We start from the raw sequence: 21,017 nt of genomic DNA on the forward strand, positions 1-21,017 counted from the left end.
ATTTATTGCTACATTACTGTTATATACAGGACAGTTCTCAACTATATTTATATATATTTCAAGAGAGGCACTCTGAGGGTCTGTGGGGCCTGCTGGAGTGTGTCATGTCCTCCCTCCACACGTCACTTATGAATGTGTCTTTTAATAATGCTCAAGAAAATAAATGAAATAAGTAACACCTTATTTAAAAACAAAACAAAAATCACCTCCCACACCACAAAGAGGTTTAAACAGCATTGATTATGGAAAGTCAGCACAAAGGTACAGAAAATGCAGAAAGCTTCTCCATATCTACTTTAAAAAACTCCTTATGTTGAAAAGCATGTTAATGTGTGTCACACGCCAAAAGTTGATGCCTGATCAAATACTTGGACCCATGAAACAGCAGTTTGGATGAGTTGAATCCAGTTAGAAAACAAAATCAATAAAACAAGATATACGTAACATTTACTTTATTTTATTTCAACTAGATACAGTGAAAGAAAAAAACATAACTTTAAACTTCTTCCTGAAAAATTGAAAAAAGCATTTAGGAGAAGGGAGGGTGGGGGAATGAACAAGTACCTCTTTTAATCTCCATGATAAATGAAATGATATGGTTGACAAACGTAAATGAAAAATACAAGTTCAGGCACTGATAAGGTATCACTCTCCCTTTATGACATCGTTAAGTCTTGAGGATGAAAAGGCCACACTGTTAATTTGTATAGGTCTTCTTTTTCTTCATCTTGTACAAAAAACAAAACACAAAACAAAAAAAACCTAACAAAACACTCTACCCGCCATCTGTGATTACATATGGTAGGACACTTTGACAACATGACATGGGAATAACATCACAATAACACTGATTTGTTCTCCTTGTTAGCCATCATCTCACGCCAAAATGGCTGACATTTGCCTCCATGACATGTTTTTCAGTGGGCGGGAGAAGGGTGAAATGAAAAACAAAATCCACTGACAAATGAAGGCGATCCACATTAAGTATGGTGGCTACATTCAAAGAACCAGTTGCATATTTACTGTTCACCCACACCGACTCCACGTTTATCCTCAGTGCCCCCCCAAAAAGGTAAAGAAAATTCATCCGAGTAGCCTTCTTCAACTCAAACGTGAATTAAAAACTAACAGCCTTTCCTCTGCCGCCCTGTTTCAATTTGTGTCCAACATCCCCTTGTAAATTCATCTACAATACACTCTAAACTTCAAACTAATATTGCCATTTACGTAAAAAAATCTACAATGTATAGGCTAACAAAAAATATATATTTTTATATATATTTAAATTTTTGAAAAATGAAACGCATCAAGAGTAACGTACGGAGTGAATGTAAGCGTCACACTTCTCTCTAGGGGGCGGAGGAGGAGGGCGAGGGGTGCTTATTCAGTGGGAATGCTCGTTTCCGGAAAAGAAAGCCTCAGTGACGCCAAAAAGGTTGTCTTTCCTCCATAGAAAAAAAACAAAACAGAGATTTTTCTTTTTTTCTTCCAGAGTATCAATTTAGGGGTGGGGCAAATGAACCAGTCCTCAAACCCGCTGGCATTGTCGGTGAGCCATTTCAAAGTCGCGCCCTCCTCTCCGTGAGCACCTAAAATGGCTTCTTTTGTCTTTTCCACCTAACTGGACACTTTACACAACTGTGCTTTGTCTTGTTTGTGTGCGCTTTAGTGGCAAAGCAGTAGAGACACCTGAAGTCACGACAACAGCTTTAACAGTTCAATTTGTTGTCCAAAAAAGGGAGAAATGAAAAGAGGAAGAACAGTTAAGTGGTGACAATTCATATGCTTCCCAGAATCAAGAGTCCTTAATTCCAGGGTGTCCAGATGCTCTCTAGGATACGAGCAGTTCTCCCTCAAGAACGCTGCATGTGAATTGTCCAGAAATGGCCACCTTGGATTTCATGGCCTCCTCAAACAATTGCTGACTTAAAAAAAAAAAAAAAAAAAGGTCACTGAATTTAGGCAATTCAAATATGGGCTTGGTTACATAACATATGTAAGACTGTACCATCACACTGGGAATGACATACATTAAAAAATAATTGCTCATACACATAAGCAATCCCTCACAATAAATGTTCCTCACATGTAAAGCAATTTGCTTAAATGTCAAATAGAAAACATGGTGTAACATTGAGGCACAAATCCATGATTCAATTTGTGTTTCTTCTTCCTTTTTCCCGTTCACCAGAGCAACTCTCGGCAGTGTGTCAAAAGTCCCAAATTGTGGCAGGACAAAAAAAAAAAAAAAAAGGTTCTGGCGTTAAATCGTATTGAGGAAACCAAAAAGTCAAAGTTTTTGTACAGATATATATATATATATATATATAATTATATATATACTATATAAAAGCAAAAAAAAAAAAAAAAAAGTTCTTCACATTTGAGCTTGTAGTCATGGTTGGGAGTGCGACAAACAGGCTGTGTCCATTTTGGCAGTTTGCATGTGTGTGTATGTGTGCGCGTGTGTGTGTGTGTGTGCGCATCTTGAAACTTGAACGGACAATACACAGACGTGTCCACATACGCGCACACACACACACCCACTGAGAGTTAACAGGTGGAAGAAATCTGTTAAGGCCACATCCTCTGAGAGCCAAGGAAACACTACCACATCTGAAAAGAAAAAAGACAGCACTAGGTTTTAAACAAGCAAAGCTAAAGACAGCAGAGCTTCTAAAGTCACCCAAAAAATTAAACCAGGCCAAAATTTCACCTGAGTAAGTATTCAATGGTGTTTTACTCAATCCTCTTCCTACATAATTTCTTTTTCCGCTTGTTTTTCAATTAATGTTAGCATGCCTAACAAATCGTGTTGCACATTTAAACCAACATTTAATTGAAGGCTGACCTGGTGTTACATGTGACCAACTGGATTGTGGCCATCTCCTCCAATACTTGGATGGCCTCCTGAGAGCTGCATGGGCGCATCACCCACCACCCCGGACACCTTTTCCTCCTCACGGCGCTTTAAACATGCTGCCTTGGGGTTAAGGTTGCGCTCTGAAGCAACGAGAGCAAAGAAGTGGATTGGTGACACATTCAAAGAAACAAGTAAACGAACATTTACAGCTGCCATGGAAACTGACCTCTGACTTGTTGTTCTAAATTGAGTATGACGTTGACGGCTTGATGCAGGATGAGAAGTTTGGTCTGAGGTTTGTCGTGGCTGAGATGCAGCTGGCACATCCTGCCGAGTTCCTTGAAGGCCTCGTTGATGTCCCGTACTCGCAGGCGCTCGCGGGCATTGTTGGCCACTCGCCGTTCCCGCTCGCGCTCCATCTTCACCTCGGGCGGGAGGTCCTCGTCGTCTTCTTCGTTGTCCTGACTGGAAGGAGATGGAGAAGGTGAATGCGCTGAACATTGGAACAAACCAAAACGGGTGACATTTTGCACCTATATCTGGAAGCAGCAAAACACATTTCAGTCAAAAACAGCATCTGACATGCTGTAATTTACAATTCAAATCCACATTTTGAGAAAACACAGTTTATTCTTTCTAATCCAATGAGAATAAAATGGCTCGGGATCACATATTCTAAACGTCAACATGGGCGATTGATCACGTTTAGGCAGCTTCAGACGTAGCTGCACGACAGCGCGCTTTGCATGGACGCGAAGGAGGAGCCCACAAAGCACAAGAAAGGGATTTTCTACTTGAGAAACTTACTCATCTTTCGGGTCTGAAAGGCTAGAGAGCATCTGGAGGGTCAACGCCTCCTTTCTGAAAATTGTGACATAAAGGGAGGGGGGGGATGTCAACAGCATTAAACAGCTAACATTGCCAACCAGGGCGACACAGGATTTGATTTAAATGCGATTTATGACGACGCCCTTTATGAGAGACCGATAGCAGGAACTTTTAGATTGTGGGGGACAAAAAAACAAGAAGTTTTAGATTGTGGAGGACAAAAAAGAAATCTCCATCTTATAACAAGCTTTAAGAAACGGTACGATTGACAACAAACCACCTACCTTGTTCGACTGCGTGCTGCTTTGGACTCCTTCTTTTCGTCGTCTGATTTGTCCGCGGAGGACGAGTTTTCATCGTCCTCCTTATCCTCTCTTTTGATGTCCGAGCTGCTGGAGGAGTGCGTGGAGCGCGCGAGCCCACCAGGAAGACCTGGACAAGCGCACGTGTGTGTGATGTGACGTGTTTAACCCGGGCGGCATTATTTTAAACTCGGGTTTGACTTACCGCTGAAGCCTTCCGGCTGGCCAACTGACGGCGTGGACCCGGACGCGTGATGACCGTGCAGAAGTGTGCTGCTGGGTGGAAGGCCAGTGGGCTCCTCATGTTTCCCTCCCTGTTTGACAGACAGCTGGATGGATGAGTGGCTATCATTAATTGTGTGAGGAGGACAAAATGGTGACATCTGAAGCTACTTTTCCATTGTACAGTACAGGAGCCCTTGTCCTATTCCTGCCAGCGTCGCCCCAATTTGTACACCAGTCAAAATGCGCCATAGTCTGATCACGATTAAATTATGCAGACTCAGTAGCAAAGTCATCATTACAGTCAATATACAAGTTTAGAAAATAAAAATAACAACTAAATGATCTAATACAGTATAAGTTCCATTTGCTTACAGTTTAACAACTGTCCACTAGGTGGCATAAAGTATTAGTTGTACAAGAACCACATCAAGAGTTTCATCATTCTTTGACCTCCGTTGAAACAGAATACAAGACTCCAATAAAGAGGATAAAAATGTAAAAATATGCTGCAAACCCTATAATGACAGTCGATTTTTTCAGCGGCTCACCCATCTTAATAAATACTATCTTGTCCTTGAAGAAAGGATTTTTACAATATATCAATAGTTTATATATGTGATAAACCATGATGGAATTTCCTTGATGCATGTGAGGATGCAAAGGGAAAAGCTAGTAGGTGGCTCACCATCGCAGGATGTCTGTTGCTGAGAGCGAGGCTGGCATTTGGGAAAGCTGGAGAGAGGGATCCAAGTCCCCCGTTGTGTACTGCCGACAGAAGGCTGTGGATGTCGGGGTGGGCACCATCTAAGCCGGGTCCTTGGCCTACAGCATGGTTCCGGAGCACATGGATTGCCTCCTCCAAACGGTCCTCCATTTTACTTTGCTACAAAAATACAGGCAGATAGAGTGAGTCCAGAGGTTGACTTTTTTTTATAAACTAGGTACACTAATATTCAATATTATCTTTTGATTTTGTAGCATACCAGTGCATGTGGTTGCCCTTCAAAGTTGGGTGTGGTGGGTCTTTGCCACTGGGACTGATTTCCTGCGTAGAAAAACATTAGGATGATGATAGGTGGTCATTCTTAATGTAACACCAGAGGGCGCTGTTGAGGCATATGTATTTATAAACAACATTTAGGGTTGCCCAGATTTTTAAAGATCTTCCAACATGATTGCTTTATGAACATGTTGGAGAGTGACAGTTTACCTGCAATAGCCTGAGGAGACCCTGGAGTAGACGGAGCTGAGGGGAAGTTATTACTATTGTGGTCTGACGGATAAATCTGAAATAAAATAATTTGAGGAACAAAAAAAGGACAACTACTTAATACTGAAGTTTCAGAGCCATTAGTTTAAGTCAGTGAATTCAGTGGAGCTTCTCGAGTATTTTCTACATGCATATCAGTGAACTACAAAGCTCACCGAGGCGAGAGCCTTTCCGATTTCATCCCCAGAACTGCCTGCCGTGGTGGCTCGGGTGCCTGCTGCAACAAATACAAGCGAGTCAAGCATTCTGTTTGAAAGCCCCAATAAACCAAAACATTTTGGGAATTAGCTTCTTACCCATGATGGGTTCTCCGTTGATGGCGGGCGTGTGGTTGTAGGTGGTGGGGGCGGCATGGAAGCCATTGACTTCGCTGCCATGCAGCGGATAATTCTGTGCACAGACACAGGGAAAGGGTATATTAGGTCCCCTCATATGGCACAAATATGTGATAGAAGTGAAGGTCGACCAACCATCCTGTCTTGCGAGTTCAGTGATGAGAAGGAACCTGCTGGTCCAATGTGAGGTGAGTTGCCCAGCATGGCCGAGTAGCCAGTAGATGACCAAAGGTCTTCTGCGGAGGGTTGGAAAAATTCAGCCTCATGATGCAAGATCAGCAAAAGTAATATAAAATTAGTTCCTACCTTGCATGTAGAACGAGCCCGGGTAGACTGCACCGGGTTTCCCGCTCGGATAACCTCCATTGTCTCGAGTGTATTCATCACCGGATGTGGACGCATATACCTAAACAACCACAGAGAGAAGTAACGATGAGGCTTAGTATTTTGGGGTGTTTGCTTCAACGGGGCCACAAGATGGCGAGAGGGAGCAGGCTCCTCGCCTGGGGGGGAAATGCAACGGCCATGGCACGCTGGGCACGGCTAAGGCTCGGATCCCGGTGCACAGCGAGCGCTTCCTCTTCCTCCCAGGACCCCAATGACATCACACTGGCTGGCCAGCAGCCCTCCCAAGAAACACACACGCGCACACACGTAGCGTAGTGTGTGCCATGCCACAAAGAGCCAAAGCAGTGCTTCCACACGCCTGCCATTTCCTGAAAGAGGCGCCCTAACTTTCTCTCGGTGTTGACTTCTCGAGTGGATCACAGGTGACAACCACGATGAGACTACAATTCCTGCCTGCTGAGATTTTCTGCACTAGTTCCACAGACATGCGGAATCCCCAGTTTGTCAGATTCCTCAGCGACCTCTCAGACTGCCCCCCCCCCTTTCCGATTGCGTTGCATATGGCAGAATACAGGAAGAGAAGAAGAATGGCTGCTACGCTGCAAAGAATGCTAATCCAGAGAAGGGATGTTTTTTCTGTAATTTGATTTAACAGGGAGAAGTGGAAAGGGAATGGAGAGATGCACTTCTAATTACAGAGCCATCTGCCTGTTCCTGGACCACATCCAACTCCACAGGCAGCTGGGCTGAGGAGAAGGAGCGAGGGGAGGGAAGGAGGGAGAGGAGCGAGGGAGAGAGAGCGATGGGGGCTGGGATCTAGTCAGAGAGCGACTGCAGTGGGTAAGGGGGGGGGGGGGGGGGGGGGGGGGTGGCGATTGAGGGGGGAAAAAATGAGGACCCTGATGATTTATGAAATGGGTAGATAGATAAGGGGTGTTGAGGGAGGGGGCCGGTAGAAGGTAATCTAAATGACTTAAAGCTTGATATGGCCAGGGGAGTGTGAAGGAAACGGGGGATTTAACATGATCGCTGTTAATTCAGGGAAAAAAAAAAACACGACTGAGACGGCTTCATTTAACAATGGGCTTTTGAGTTGCTCTTTCGTGGAGAACAATGTCATGTGAATCCTGTTGCTCTAGATGGCAACAGAATGACACAATGACTGGCGGGATGCGGCGTAATTATATTGGAGAAGAAAAGAGATTTCTAGGCTAAAATCCTCAACTAATAGGGCTTTAATGCAATTCGGGTTATGAGAGCACAAAAGGGGTTTCTGCCAGTGGGAGCGGATTCAGATTAAGGTCCAACTCAAAGTACTTTATTCTTCCACCACACCATCATTGTGGTTAGTTTAATGGCCAACAGAGATGGGGTTCCTTCAACTTTGCTTCTCGGAGGGAAGAGTGCAAATGAAGCATGATTGGTCTTAACAAGGAGAGCATTTCCTGATACGTACAACAAGGGTTGGCATAGGGTGTCCACGCCAGGCAGGCAGTGTGGAAGCGCAGGATCATTGGCAGTCATTAATCTGGGCTCAGACATGGGGGGCTAAGAGCCCTCGCTTCGCAAGCACCGTGCCGCACAACTGGGTCACTGGTAGGGGGGAGGCCCACCCAGGCCATGGTGTGCTGCGGCGTAGGTGCGGGCTGACCGAAGCGGCGGGGGGGAGGGGATTCACACAGACGTCTCGAGCCGAAACCACGCGGCCGCCGTTCACACCGCAGACGAATGACTGAGGTTCAGACGGTGAGAACGCGGGCTGGTGGTGACATGTGTGAGATACAGACGCAGAGGTATGTACGTCGGCAGCCACTTCAAATGGCCGGCACCCACAGGTGGAGAACGGTGTGGTTGGGGCATAAACATGACGCACTCTGCGGTGACATGAAATTGACATTCATCCATCTGACGCACGCCTTCCTAATCAAGGCTGGAGGCTGCACTAAATCTATTTCACAGCGACAATAAGAGACAAAATCCAGAGTGTTTACGCTAGATTTAAACTCATGTCACATTATGCACCCATGGCTATGCAATTTGTGACCTGGCCGACCAGAAAAATCAGCTTCCTCCGCGCTCTGAGGGGGAAAAAAAAAAACATACGCAAGCAAATTCTCATTTAACAAAACATTGGGTGCACAACCCATTCATATGCAATCTAGATCAAAACCTTAATTGGGATTATAAAAATCAATTTGGATGGGCACTGTCAGAGGGGGATTAACAATTTGATTATTGTGGAGTTCAAATCAGACTGATGGCCATGGGTCTTTAATATTATTTTCTGCCAACCTCCCATTTAGCCATTCAGAGGCTAGAAAAAGTGTAAGCAAAGAACATTTGCTGTGTTGGGCACAGTGAAACAAACATTAGAGACAATCACCAAGTAGCAATCGTGCCAAGCTGAAAATGAACTACAGTAGTTGAAGAGGTGCGGCTAGGCCGCGTGGTAATTAGCACACAAGACTAAACTCGACAGCCTATAAAAAGGCGAGTGATGTGGGCAACTGCCGATTCGCTGACTGTATAGTCAAACATGTGAACATGACTTGCATTTCCAAGTATGTGTGCTACGTCACGCACACACAAGCGCCATCAGCTGCCTGGACCCAAAGTCGGGCTTTAACAGCCCACCGGAAAAAAGTCAACGCAACAATTTAATCATCATCTTAAGAGATGCGAGAATGGCGAATGGATGCAAGCCTCAAAACACACGTAGGAGAAGTTGAGCTTGATAAATGTTGATGTCAGCTCACTGTGGGTCTTTACCCCGTCTGTCACAGAACTGCTCAAGCGGAGAGCAGAAAGCAAAGTGTGTGTGTGGAGGGGGAGAGAGAGAATGGGAGAAATGAGAGGGTCTGTATACAAAGAGTGAGAGGAAGAAAGAAGGACTCACCGACGAAGGAAGGCCAGGGGGTTTCCGAATCTTCTTTGGCTGAGAGTCTGCATGCACCCAGACAGAGGAAAGCAAGAAAAATGCAAACATGAGACAATATGCAAGTATCAACGTCAGCACAGGTGCGCTATCTTGTCGGCTCGGCTACAGTTTGTGCGTGACGGAGGAAATTTTTTTGCCAGGCATTCAATATAGTATGCGTGTGTGTTTTAATTAAAAGGGAAGCGAGCACAACAATGCAATTTGGCATCTAAGTCACAGAGATTTCTAGGATGTGATCCGTTGCTTTATCTTACCCAAGCCTCCATCAGGCGGCCTCCTCCGCGGATTGTTTGGGTAGGATTGGTAAAACTGGGAGCCTGATTTCAGGCCAGAGGGGGACATGGCATCTGGGCTTGGCATTGCAATTTCACTTGGAAGGAAACCAGGCTGCCAACACAAAGAGTGTAGTCGGAACATTTAGCATTCACCATGATGTGAAGTTGTGTGCACCGATCATGCTGATCTGATATCCTGAGTGGTAAGCCACTCTCATTGCAACATTTGAGGACTTTCGGCGAGAAAAAAATAAAATGGGCAAGTGAAGGCTAGACCAATCTTAAACTTGATAGTCTTGAAATTGTTTTTTGCACTGGTGGAAATCTGAGCACACTTTTAGTGTGCAGCTCAAAACATGACTTTCCAAAGGCTGATTGATACAGAATTAAAACTTTTTGCTTGCAGCACATAGTAATATCCCATGCCTCATTCATTTACTGTATAAATAAAACTGAATTGTGCAACTTACCTGGTTTGGAAAGGGAGAGTATGAAGGCCGCTCATTTTTACCTGAAAGATCAATTCATGTCCATGTGTTACAACAAAACAAAGGCCAGACGCAAATCTTTGTGCACACTAACAAAACTTTTTTTTATTTTTTTAAATTAAAGTCCAGAGATGGCCTTCCCCCTTCTTTTTAGTACGCTCAGTTGAATCAAGCTGCCTGCCAGATAAAACCCTGGGGAAGGTTTCCGCTTCACTGCACTGACACTCAACCAATGGACACACACAGGCGTGCACACGCGCAATGAAAAAAAAAAATCTAGTCTTAAATAAACATTCCTAACATATAGTTTACATAAATGGGGAATTAAATTTGTAGAAATATATATATAGACATAAAAATGGCAAATTGAACTTCACAAACTGCAAATTATACCTGCAATCCCCGAACTTATAAAAGGAGAGGCCAAGCCTTCATGTTCGCTGTAGTGGGATCCTTCTGCGTAGCCCTGCAAGATGAAAACATTTAAGCTCAACAGGCATGACAAGCACACTTCCGGGGCCTTCCGCATTGTGTTGGCACACCTACTGGGCTTCACAGTTACCCTCCCCTCTGCTTAACTCACAGGACGGATGCCAAACAAATTTGCATCAGCTTGGGAGATTGGGAGCAACTTTCTTGATTATCGACGCGGGCGAATCAAAGCAATGTCGCTTGTACCTCAGCTTGTGTTTCTTATTTCTACAGAGAGTGGTGCCAAGGTAGTTAACGGCGGATGTGAGGGAGGAATTACCAGCGGGTTTCCACAGAGGTTTTGGGCAACTAGATGGCTTGCCAAAGAATGATTTGGAGCCAAGGTTATCAGGAACAAAGTCGAAATGCGGCGTGGCTTCAAAATGCACTCCGCTGCCTCGATGCTTGGTGTGTGTGCGTGATAGGCAATAGCGGTGATTTACAAAAAAAAAAAAAAAAAACGTGATATCACAAAATTCCATTTCGAGCTTACCCGTCCTTGGCTGAAAGAAGGACTGTTCTGTTCCGCCGAACCCCAGGATCCAGAGCTGCTGCGCTCATCTAGTGCTAAAAAAACAACAACACACATTTCGTTTAGAGCAGTAAAATGAACACACGCCAGAGAACAGCAAACAAAGCCTCAAAATTTTTATTAATGAATGTGTCATTGAGGTTGGAATAACATTAAGGGACTGTGCCATCACGTTGCACTCAGCATTTTAGGTCCTTAAGTGGCCATAATGGGCACACACGAAAACCATGAGAGAATCACTAACGAGCAAATAAGCCGCTGTTGCTTTTAAGACGCCATGTAACGTAAAAAAAGACAGAAAAGTCTGGTAATGTAGTCATTAGCTTTCATTACAGCCACTGGAAATGAGAAAAATTAAACATTCCCAAGTGCAATATAGCAAAATTATATTACTTTAAGTGAGATGGACACAATCCAAAACGAGACACAGTGGCAAAAAAAAAAAAAAAGACAGACACCATGTGCAACACAAAGGAAACACAAAGCCAAAAGGCTGGTGAAGCTGAAAACTCCTCAAAATACCCCCATCATCCTCTTCTCCCCGTCTTGTGCACTAATGCTATCCAGGCTCTCTGGAGACGCAGGGCTTAATTGCATACTGATTTGCATAATTGTGCATATTAATGCAGCCACCTTATGAATATTCATGTTTTCTTTGATTTTTTTTTGCCTAATTAAAAAAATGTATGTGTGAGAAAGCGGAGGGAGTAGTGAAGGGGTTTGGGGGGGGGCTGAGGGGTCTGGGCGAGATCAGCAGCCCGGCTGACGAGCGCGGGAATGAGTGATGAGACTAACAGAGCGGTGCAAGCACCTACACACGCCGCGACAGCCGTGATCTATGGCGCCCGTGCAAGTGGCACGGATGAGGGAGACCTCGGAGGATCAGCCTCAGCGGAAAGGCCACAGCACTAATAAAAGCGCCGCCATCAAACGCACAACAGCAGACAACAGGCAGGAAAAACACGTTCGAGCGAGCGAGGGATTCATGTGTAACGTATTTTCCCTCTTTGTTGTAAAATTAGAAGGTTGTGGTCAACCACGACGCATCCTGCCAGGGAGGTCTGTTTTCCAAAATAGCACGGCGGAAAGGATGTAAGGCATCGTTTGTAACCCGCCGGCAAAAAAACTAGAACAACAATGAGAGTCAGAAGGACTCCCGGCAGGGAGTGTCGTAATCGGAGCTAAAGCGCAGCAACATCTCTCGCTCGGATGACAACAGTGATGATCTGCTGGGCCAATGCGCGAGCAGCACAGGTTTACATCACCCGGTTGGTATTAACGCTGCAAGTCGGGAAACCTCGCCAGTTCTAAAAATAGTGCCAAAATATCCAAGACTATTATTATGTTCAATAAAGTGGACTTGCATCACTGTCGCTGGAGAGCAACTTTATTAAACGGCAGCTTGGACATCGTTGAAGCCGATGAAACAAAAAATGAATCCCGGCATCCTGCAAAGTGAAGAAGCTTTGCCAGGCCAACAAGTTAAGAGCATAAAGTCCTAACAATCGTGGTGTTTTGGATGCCCCAGCGCGCCACCCAGGACGCCTCCGTTTGCTTGGCAAGCAGGAGATCTGGAGTGGAAAGTGGAGTGGTAGCATGGCTGCGCAGTCTGACAACATTGTTTCACACGTACTGGGCTAATTAACTCCAAGGCAATTAAAAACAAGGTGGAGATCCGCGGAGGTGCCAATGACACTTTGCCTGCCAAGAGAAGAGATCTTTCTATTGTTGTCATGAATGTGTACACTGTGTTCAAAATTTGTTCAGTATAGGTGCGCGTGTGAACTTGAAAAACGCGAACATTTGGATGAGCTCAAAAAAAAAACAAAAAAAACACAAACTCATTTAGAAAAGAGATGGAAATTACTTTAAATTAAAAACTAAAAAAAAAAAAGTCGAGGCCTTGCTTGTTATTGGGGCAAGTGTGTTCAGTAGCCATAAAGTTTTGCAATGTTAGTGGAGTCAGGCTAATGATTACCTCCCCCAAGCATTAATCTCACAAGGCTACGTTTTGATGGCCGTTTGTTGATTGGCACATGGGCCAAGGAGGAACTTGGGTTTTCATGGAGATCGAGATAAAAGGTGTGACTCCGATCATTTTGCTTTTGAGGTCACAGCCAATACTTTGGGGCTCGTGAAGAAATTGAGACAAAACTGAGACGCCGTCAACAACGCAGCTAGCATGAGAGCCACTGCAAGACCACATGATGTAAATCGACAAAAGTTGTTGTGATCCAGGCCAAGTGAGGTGGTCACATCCAGCGCATGTGTGTGTGTGTGAGAAGGGGGTTGGAGACATTGCCAGCAGCTGCAGAGGTGACGGAGAGGACGCCTGCCTTTCTGCGTGCTTGGCCCACTCCCACCACTCCCACCAGCACGTACGTCACACGACCGCCACTCCTCAAACATCCCACATCTTCTTTGCCAGGGCTCTCCCCTCCACACACACATGCTCACTGGCTCTTGAGGAAGGGCAGAAAGACACCTAATGCAATTAGCGCCCCCTCGGAGTACTTTTATGTTAATGAATAGAAGTGGTCTGTTGGGCCACCGGGCTGCTTGCTCCCGTTCCCGCGCTGCGGGGTCACTGAATATACAAGCCGCTTAAGTGACGTCACACGTGAACATTGTTCTTCTAATGGCGACTATGCCAACAATCTGCATCGGACCGACTGCTGGCTCCAAGATGAACATCGCAATGGTTCACATGCGGTAACACAACAGCAACGTGCTGGGAAATTCAAAATAAAAATACATGGACATAAAAAAAATAAAATCAATTAGCTACAAATACGACAACAAGATTATTAATATCTGATGTTGGCATATCAATACTGTAACTTGAGAGATAAATGCGATTTTCTTCCATCCCTAATAGCATATTAAGATTCTATTAGTTGCTACAGCACGTGGCGTCTATGTAGCCAGACTCCCAATACTTCCTGGTGAGGAATTTGCATGGCTAAGCATTTTAACAGCATTGTGCCCCGGATCTCCAAAGGTGACAGCTTGCAGTGTGTCGCATTAAAATGGGTGTCATTGAACGAGGGCCACACTTTGGGACGCGAGAATGAGGAAAGGGGTGGGGTGGTGGGGTGAAGGAATTAACTTCTCAGTGCTTAGTAATTGCTCGCTGTAATAGAAACAAACAGAATCGGGCTGATCCCTCTATTCAACAAGCTCCCTCTTCCACTTGGGCCACTCACTGCATGCTGGGCCAGTTTAAGAGTTGGCGAAATGGGGGTGAGGCGTATTGTCCCTGAGTCGCGCCATTTCCTGCAGATCAGTGGGGATAAGAGCCCTGCGCCGGCCGGGTTGGGGGAGGACTGTTTTACACTTCAGGGTGGCGGTGCTGATGGGGAGGGGGGGGCGTTTCAAGTCTATAAGCCCCCTTTTTTTTTTTATTTTGTCTTTGTTCCTGCGTGGCCAAGTTCTCACTCTGGGGAACACTATGGAGTGTGACTGGATTTCACACAGCAGGTTGGCAGGGTGACAGAAGAACCAAAGTAACATGACTAAGTAATAACATTCGGCGAGAAAGAAAAACTCGCTGGAAGTCTTCAAGCGCGTCCAGGGGTTAAGCGGCGGCTCATTTGCACTTTCAAACTGGAAAATAATACAGACTATCCAAAATAATGGCACAGATGTTGGAGCATAACTCATATTTACACAGGTTAACACTTTCCTGGGTAGAAAATGCAAATAACAGCTCGCTCACGTTCAGTACATTTGAAGGTCAGTGAGGTGTGATGTTCCACAGAGACATCCTCACTCAATGGTATTCCAAATATTTTCACATTAAGAAGGAAAAGAACCAAAAATGTCAGAGAGCAAGAGCTGCTCTTCAACGCTGAATTTCGTGGGATGATATGCAATGCTAGGTAGCGGTCGCTAAACTTCTAAGTGCACATGAAGAAAGGTGGAAAAGTGGCACGAGAGCAAAGTGTGTGCTCGGAAACGTACCTGAGCCGCTGAACTGGCTGCTGGCGAGGGTCATTGTTCTGTTCTTGCCGTTCGCTACGGGAGGCGCAAACATCTGCGGGGACGACAAAAAGAGGAACGATAGCGTTAGTATCAAAAGCAAAGGAGGGCACACTTCACACATCCTATTTCCACTAATAAACGACATTGTGCGCTTGTCACTCACTCAGCGAATTTTATTTTTTTACGCTTCATGGCATACCAGATAAATGGATGAGAAAAAAAATTGCCGCCAGCTTGCAGCAAAAAACTTTTTAATGCCAGTTCCAGTTTTTTGGGGGCGATGTTACCGAAGCTTTTTTTTGGCTCGAATTACCGACTGTACGTGGCATCTTGTCCCCCCCCCTCAAAGTAGGACGTGTAAATGAGAGCGCAAGCTGGCGTGACGACAAAACAGGTCCACGCAAAACATTTTGATTCCATTAGGTCTTGTAAGACACGTTAAACACGCGCTTTCTTCCGTGTCCAAACCTTGGGAGGATGTCTGCCGCGAGGAACAAACGAGGAAGAAACTTGTTTGTACAACCCTCGACAGTTTCTCACCCAATTATCGGTGTCATATTCAGTAGACGGAACATCTGCTGTGACAAATTGGCAGGCGATCAATCTGGACATTTTGATGGTGGACTCCACCGTTTAATGAGACACTCCCTTCAGGGAGTTTTTTTTTTTTTTTTTTTTAAGTGGACCGCAGCGCTCCATCATGTGAAATACTCTAGCTGCAGACAAAAGGCTTTCCCCAGGGCAACAAAAAATGACATAATGCCGCTATTAAAATGGCGATTAGTGGAATAAAAATGAGATTCATTTGTGGCCACAATTACAGCTTGAATGTAAAAAAAATAAAAATAGTGCTTGCCATTGATCCTGCCAACTGTACTTGTTTTCTTTTTAAGTCGTCACAGGCTCAAATTTAAACCAAACTCCAAACAATAAAAAAAGGATACATTACATCTCAGAACTTCATACCACTAAAATACGTCTTTCCATCGAGAACAATATCACAATTCCTCCTCGACAAACGGCGACAAATTCATTTCTTGCAATTATGCAGATAGCGATTTAAGATCGACAAGTGGGGAAACCCAAAATTCTATCGCCGACATCTCCCACCTGCACGGCCCTCTCTTCTCGGTGCCACCCATCCCGACTGCACTCTGGCTGTCTTACCGCGCTGAAATCCAGGAGGTCGCTGAGTTCCTTGTCAGTTCCCACTGCAGCCATTCTTTGCTGCTGCTCGGTCATAACCTTGCGTCTCTAACAAACCCTATGAGAGAGATTTGCAAATACAGGACTTTAATAAATGATAATAAGGGCACTCGCAATCACAAGGACAAGGGTGACACAACCGAGCATTAATGTGACTAGTAAACTAAAAATAATAAGAAACTAAAAGAATCATGATGGTAAAAACGCAATGCACGATGAATAAAGTTGATTTTCCATCCTATATATGTGACTTCCGAAACAGCCATATGACATCAGTACACTTTACTGCCATTTTCTATGACACTAACAACAGCTTTATTGCCAACATACGGCATTCGTAATTCAAAATACAAAACAACATCCCAGAGCAACAATGTGAATTAATTGTGAAATGTTTGAGATATATTATATATAACTGGAGAAAAATTGGAGGATCAGCTACTTGGATGTGTTAGGAACTTTTTTTTTTTTTTTTAAACAAAGAAGCGCAAACCAAGTGTGACAATTTTGAAACTTTCCTTTGCTCTAGTGTCACGCAGGTACAAATAATTGCAGGAGAAAGTCCCAAAGCTGGGACATTTTGCAAAGCAAAGTTTATAAAGGAAACAATTAAATTTGAGAACTGGGGGGAAAATAACTGAGGTTGCGGATCACTGGAGACCCTTGCAAAAGTGCAATATTCTTTTATGTTGGTTTTGTATGCCTTGTTAAAAATCACATCTAAAATGGAGGGCAAACAGAAAAACTACAAACTCATTAAAAAAAAAAAAAAACTCAAACTAGGGCGTATACTAATAAAGGCGGTGGTACACGCATGTCTGTCCTGGCTGCTTAGTACGACAACTGCCCCGTTGGTGACGTCACCTGGCGCAACGTCACACCAGCCGGCCACTGGCGCATCCACCCACCGCCAAACTAATCTGTCCAGGTCACTCAATACAGTACGGCTAACTCAACAAGACCACAAAAATGACAAAAGAACACAAGACTCCGCCCCCTTCCACAACTGATCTGAATATACTGTCTTAACGTTACTGTCAAAAGTTTTATAGAGGTGACAATTTGAGCCAAGAACTTCAATCGGTCTCACTGTAATGCAAAAGTTTTTTTCTAATAGAAAAGTTTCATTCAGCATTTCAATTTACACCGTAGCTATCAAATATTTTTAGAACCGTGTATTAAACCGGTGATTTCATCAATTAATGGAGTAATTGACTCATGAGTCATTAAATGTGACTTTGAGTGTGTATGGCTTTAAAGGCGGGATCTGGTCCGGTGCACAAATGCAAGTAGAGTTGGCAGTTTTTTTTTTAATCTATTTATTTATTAGTTATTTGATTCATCACTGTGGCACTACTTGTCATGTTAATGTAAAAACTCGTGCTGCCGTAAAAATTATGAAAATTAAGCGGCTTCGTGTCAAGACTTTCCCCCCTTTTTTTAAAACCACAACTCAGGCAACCAGCACAGCCTTACGTCCATCACAGCCACATGAAAGGCAGCGCATACATTTACAATTACAGACATAATTAGGACCATTGTTAGCCCAAGGAAATAAGGGTGAAAGGCAGAGCTAATGACTATATGCAAACACGTCATTACCAAATTAGCATATGTCAACGCCGAAGAGAAAATTGTCAAACTACACAGCGAGCGGCAATGCTGGATTTTTCTTGCTCCGGTGCCGGGCCGTGATTGAGCCACGCTTGGAGGAAAAAAAAAAAACGGAAGGGGGGTGGGAGGTCATATGAAGGCACTTGGACACCAACAGGTGGTGTGCTTTCACAGCTTGTTTTGTAATAAGACAATAGCATGTAAAAGGTATTAAAAAAAACAATAACATAAAGATGGCAGCGTAAATTATGGCACGTTGAAATCCATTTAGGGGATACGGGTGATGGGAATTAACGAACAAACAAACTCCGCTGCTGTCATAGCCCACCATCAAACTTGTTGAAGTGTGGCGAACTCCGGCAAGCAAAACTTTAACCTTGAGACATGGAAAGGAAGTGACCACATACACATGCACTGATCCGAGTGTCTATAAGCCAGGAGCATGCCTTCTCGTTGCCTGTCCCAACTTTTTGGTCGTCTCAAATGTTACCCAAGCACGACATAGACTCAGGCACACGGACGACAGGGGCAAGAGGGGGCTTTAACAAAATGGCATCTTGGCCTACTCGTGGATCAATATTTCAAGCAAACAGATTAAGAAGGGGGGTGGGGGGGGTCAGCCCCCACACACAGGGCAAAGAAGCCACAAAGAAGCCTTCAACACAAACCTGTGGCACGTGGGCCGAAAACGGCCAAATAAAACAAATCCAACCTATAAATCTTGCATGAGGAAAATACCTACAAGTTGCTTAAAACTTCTGAGCTCCCTTGCATATAGATGTGATGGTGGCATACACTGCTATCATAACTTGTTGCTGCACAAAACAAAACAATTACAGGTAGCAGTGTTTCCACCAGTGGACAGTGTGTGTCAAAAATGTTCAATAAAGTCCACTTTGGACAGGATTTATTTCAACAAGCACCCAGAAGAAAGGATAAATGCCACATCCAAAACTAATCCATTCAACATTTTCTTTTTTCAGAGGGGGTGGGGGGCAAATAAATAAAAGACGGAGGCCACCTTTTGGAGAATGGCTACCAAACTTTACACTTCCTTCGCTCAGATTAGGGTTCAAGTCGCATTATGGTGGTGGTGTGGGGGCTGTTGGGAGACGGTGGGGGTGGGAGCGAGAGGAATTTCCTGCCAAATGTGCAATAAAATTAAAAGTCTCGCTGGTGGCCACTCGCTCCCATAGAGGAATGTTTAACGGCGACCATAAGAGAGCTTATGGAAAGTTTGTCTTGCAAAACAGGGGGGACACAGATAGTAGGCCTCAAAATGTAAAGTTGAGCTAAATAGCCTCGTCAAGCTTATACATTGTGTTTTCCCAAATGCTAACTAGCATAGACGCACGGCGGAAAAAGCAACAAAACAAGGATATTTAGACGTCTTTTGGATTCCTATTAGCGGTCGAGGCAGGGGAGTAGCACGAAGCTAGCTCGTCAAAGCAGACAAAAAATGGAACGAGCGAAGCTTTAAAATCGCCTTCCCGAAAAAGTTTTCGGAAAAAAAACACAAGGCGTCCTGCGCGGGTGTCAATGGGGGGGAAAGCCGTCGAATTCGTGCAACTTTTGGGGGTGAAAGGTGACGAGAAAGAAGGTGTTTGGTTGTTATTTTTACCTCTCCTCCGCGGGTATCGGCTATCCAAGAGCGGCGAAGAAAAAGCGAACAGCGGCGAGGGGGGAAAACATAAAAGTTGAGGAGAATTTCGAGCTCAGCGCACCAGACGCATTGGAGCGCCGTGGAACGTCTTTCTGCCCCCTCTTTGTCCCGGAAAGCTTGCTCTTCAAGTGTCCGCCTCCACGTGTGTGCTCCAGTGTCTCGAGTCTGTGTGCAAACAAATCTATTCTACTCGCTTAATCTGGCGTCTTCCTCCCTTTTTCCCTGTTACAACTGAGGAGATGATTTCATTCTTCTCGTAGACATCTTCACCTCCTCCGTCCACATTGTCAGACGCAACAACGTATCCTTCCGCGCGCGGAGTGAGGCCCTCAACGCCAGCGGTGTCCGATTTCAAACGCCTTTTGGAAACGGCCACATTTCTTCTCTGTTGAATCACGATTGTAAGCGTTTAGGGTGCATAAAAGCGATTAATATTTCGAAATGAGTGTATATGTCCTGTCTGTTTTAGCTGCGATCATCAAAACGCGAGAGTATTACGCGCACTAGCTTGCGCAGCGGAAGGCTATAGCAAGAAAGTTACCTGCGATTACACAGCAGCAGCTTCGACGAGATGGCACGATAAATGCTCAGGCGCTCCGCCAATGGGAGGGCGCATATATTTGATTGACATCAAGCTCGGCCACTCGGCTGTTAAAAACACGGCGTTGCGCCCGCCTTTTTCTTGACGCTCACTTTCCCTGCGTGTGCGTGTGCTCAGGGAGGCTGGCCGAAGGGGGCTCCAACATGCCCGCTGACATCATTTTAATTTTTTGTTTTGTGTGCTCACTTGCCTCTTTTTTTTAAAATAACCATACTTAATGTATGGTTATTTTTTATGCCTTGTAGTAACCTCGTGTTTTAACCTACTATTATAAGAAATTAGTCTACAATCATGCATCCATAATAAAGGAAAATATAATTGAATTGTGAGATGTGTTTATATTTTTATTGAGTGATGTTATTTAGTTAAAAAATATACTCAGAATAGAGTGGACCGCTGCTTTTGTAGGGGATAGGGACCGGGCTAATTCGTGGATAGGTAAATCAGCCTATTTGAAATACTTGGGAATTTTTTTTTACCCCAGAAATTATTAAAAGTATAGTATAAACTTCAATAAGCGATTTCCACAAAAAGGGGGGTTGGCACCCCACCTCCCCCTCAAATTTAAATATATAGGTAAATGCCAAGTGTCGAACAGCAATAATTATACTCTGGGGATTATACTGGTCACACATTTTTACCAAAAAATGAATTAAAAATTCAATCAGACTTTTTTAAATGATTTTTTGCACTGACTCTGCCCACATAAAGTCAAATTCGTTTTTTTATTATTGAGCGTCAAAACTGTTAATGTGGATTTTAAACAGCAGTGCCCGTTTCCGTGTCCGAAAACCATAAAACCAACAAGTTCCTGCTTACTGGATGCTTCCGAGCTGAGCCGCCAAGAGGATCCCAGGCAAGATTTTGGAACATTTAACAATCCAAAAATCAACGAAAAGGCGATCCTCTCCTCCCCCACCTGAAAGACCTTTTTGAAATTCTGCCTCTCCTTCTTTGACAACGACCTAAAAGCTTTACCTACACGTGGAGACACCCTAATGCTATTCACTGTGAATGAAAAGACACAATAACCCACTTTTATTGAAAGTTATTGGTGTTAGACAGCTGTTGCTT

General features: G+C 44.3%; 1 protein-coding gene across 10 annotated transcripts; it reads right to left on the minus strand.

Annotated features, from left to right (window-relative positions):
* Positions 1-437: 437 nt before the first annotated feature.
* On the minus strand, positions 438-19,868 carry tcf3b (transcription factor 3b). 10 transcript variants are annotated; one of them, XM_088393723.1, is made up of 21 exons: positions 19,301-19,868; positions 15,970-16,123; positions 14,839-14,911; positions 10,837-10,910; positions 10,266-10,338; positions 9,855-9,895; positions 9,364-9,496; positions 9,068-9,114; positions 6,130-6,229; positions 5,959-6,059; positions 5,785-5,878; positions 5,644-5,702; positions 5,429-5,504; positions 5,202-5,263; positions 4,904-5,101; positions 4,199-4,322; positions 3,976-4,123; positions 3,671-3,724; positions 3,090-3,328; positions 2,852-3,003; positions 438-2,616 (listed from the first exon to the last, which is right to left on the minus strand). In XM_088393723.1, the coding sequence occupies exons 2-20, from the start codon at positions 16,099-16,101 to the stop codon at positions 2,858-2,860; spliced, it is 1,974 nt and encodes a 657-aa protein (XP_088249849.1). In that variant the 5' UTR covers positions 16,102-16,123; positions 19,301-19,868; the 3' UTR covers positions 438-2,616; positions 2,852-2,857. The 10 variants fall into 10 exon arrangements, with proteins under 10 accessions (XP_088249849.1, XP_088249848.1, XP_088249856.1 ...); XM_088393722.1 differs by having other exon boundaries at positions 5,644-5,705; positions 19,301-19,865; XM_088393730.1 differs by having other exon boundaries at positions 4,199-4,307; positions 16,027-16,123; positions 19,301-19,864.
* Between the last annotated feature and the right edge of the window lie 1,149 nt (positions 19,869-21,017).

The sequence above is a fragment of the Syngnathus floridae genome, chromosome 13 (assembly GCF_059516105.1).
Source record: "Syngnathus floridae isolate MCC-2025c chromosome 13, RoL_Sflo_1.0, whole genome shotgun sequence".
In the NCBI taxonomy this organism is placed as follows: Eukaryota; Metazoa; Chordata; class Actinopteri; order Syngnathiformes; family Syngnathidae; genus Syngnathus; species Syngnathus floridae.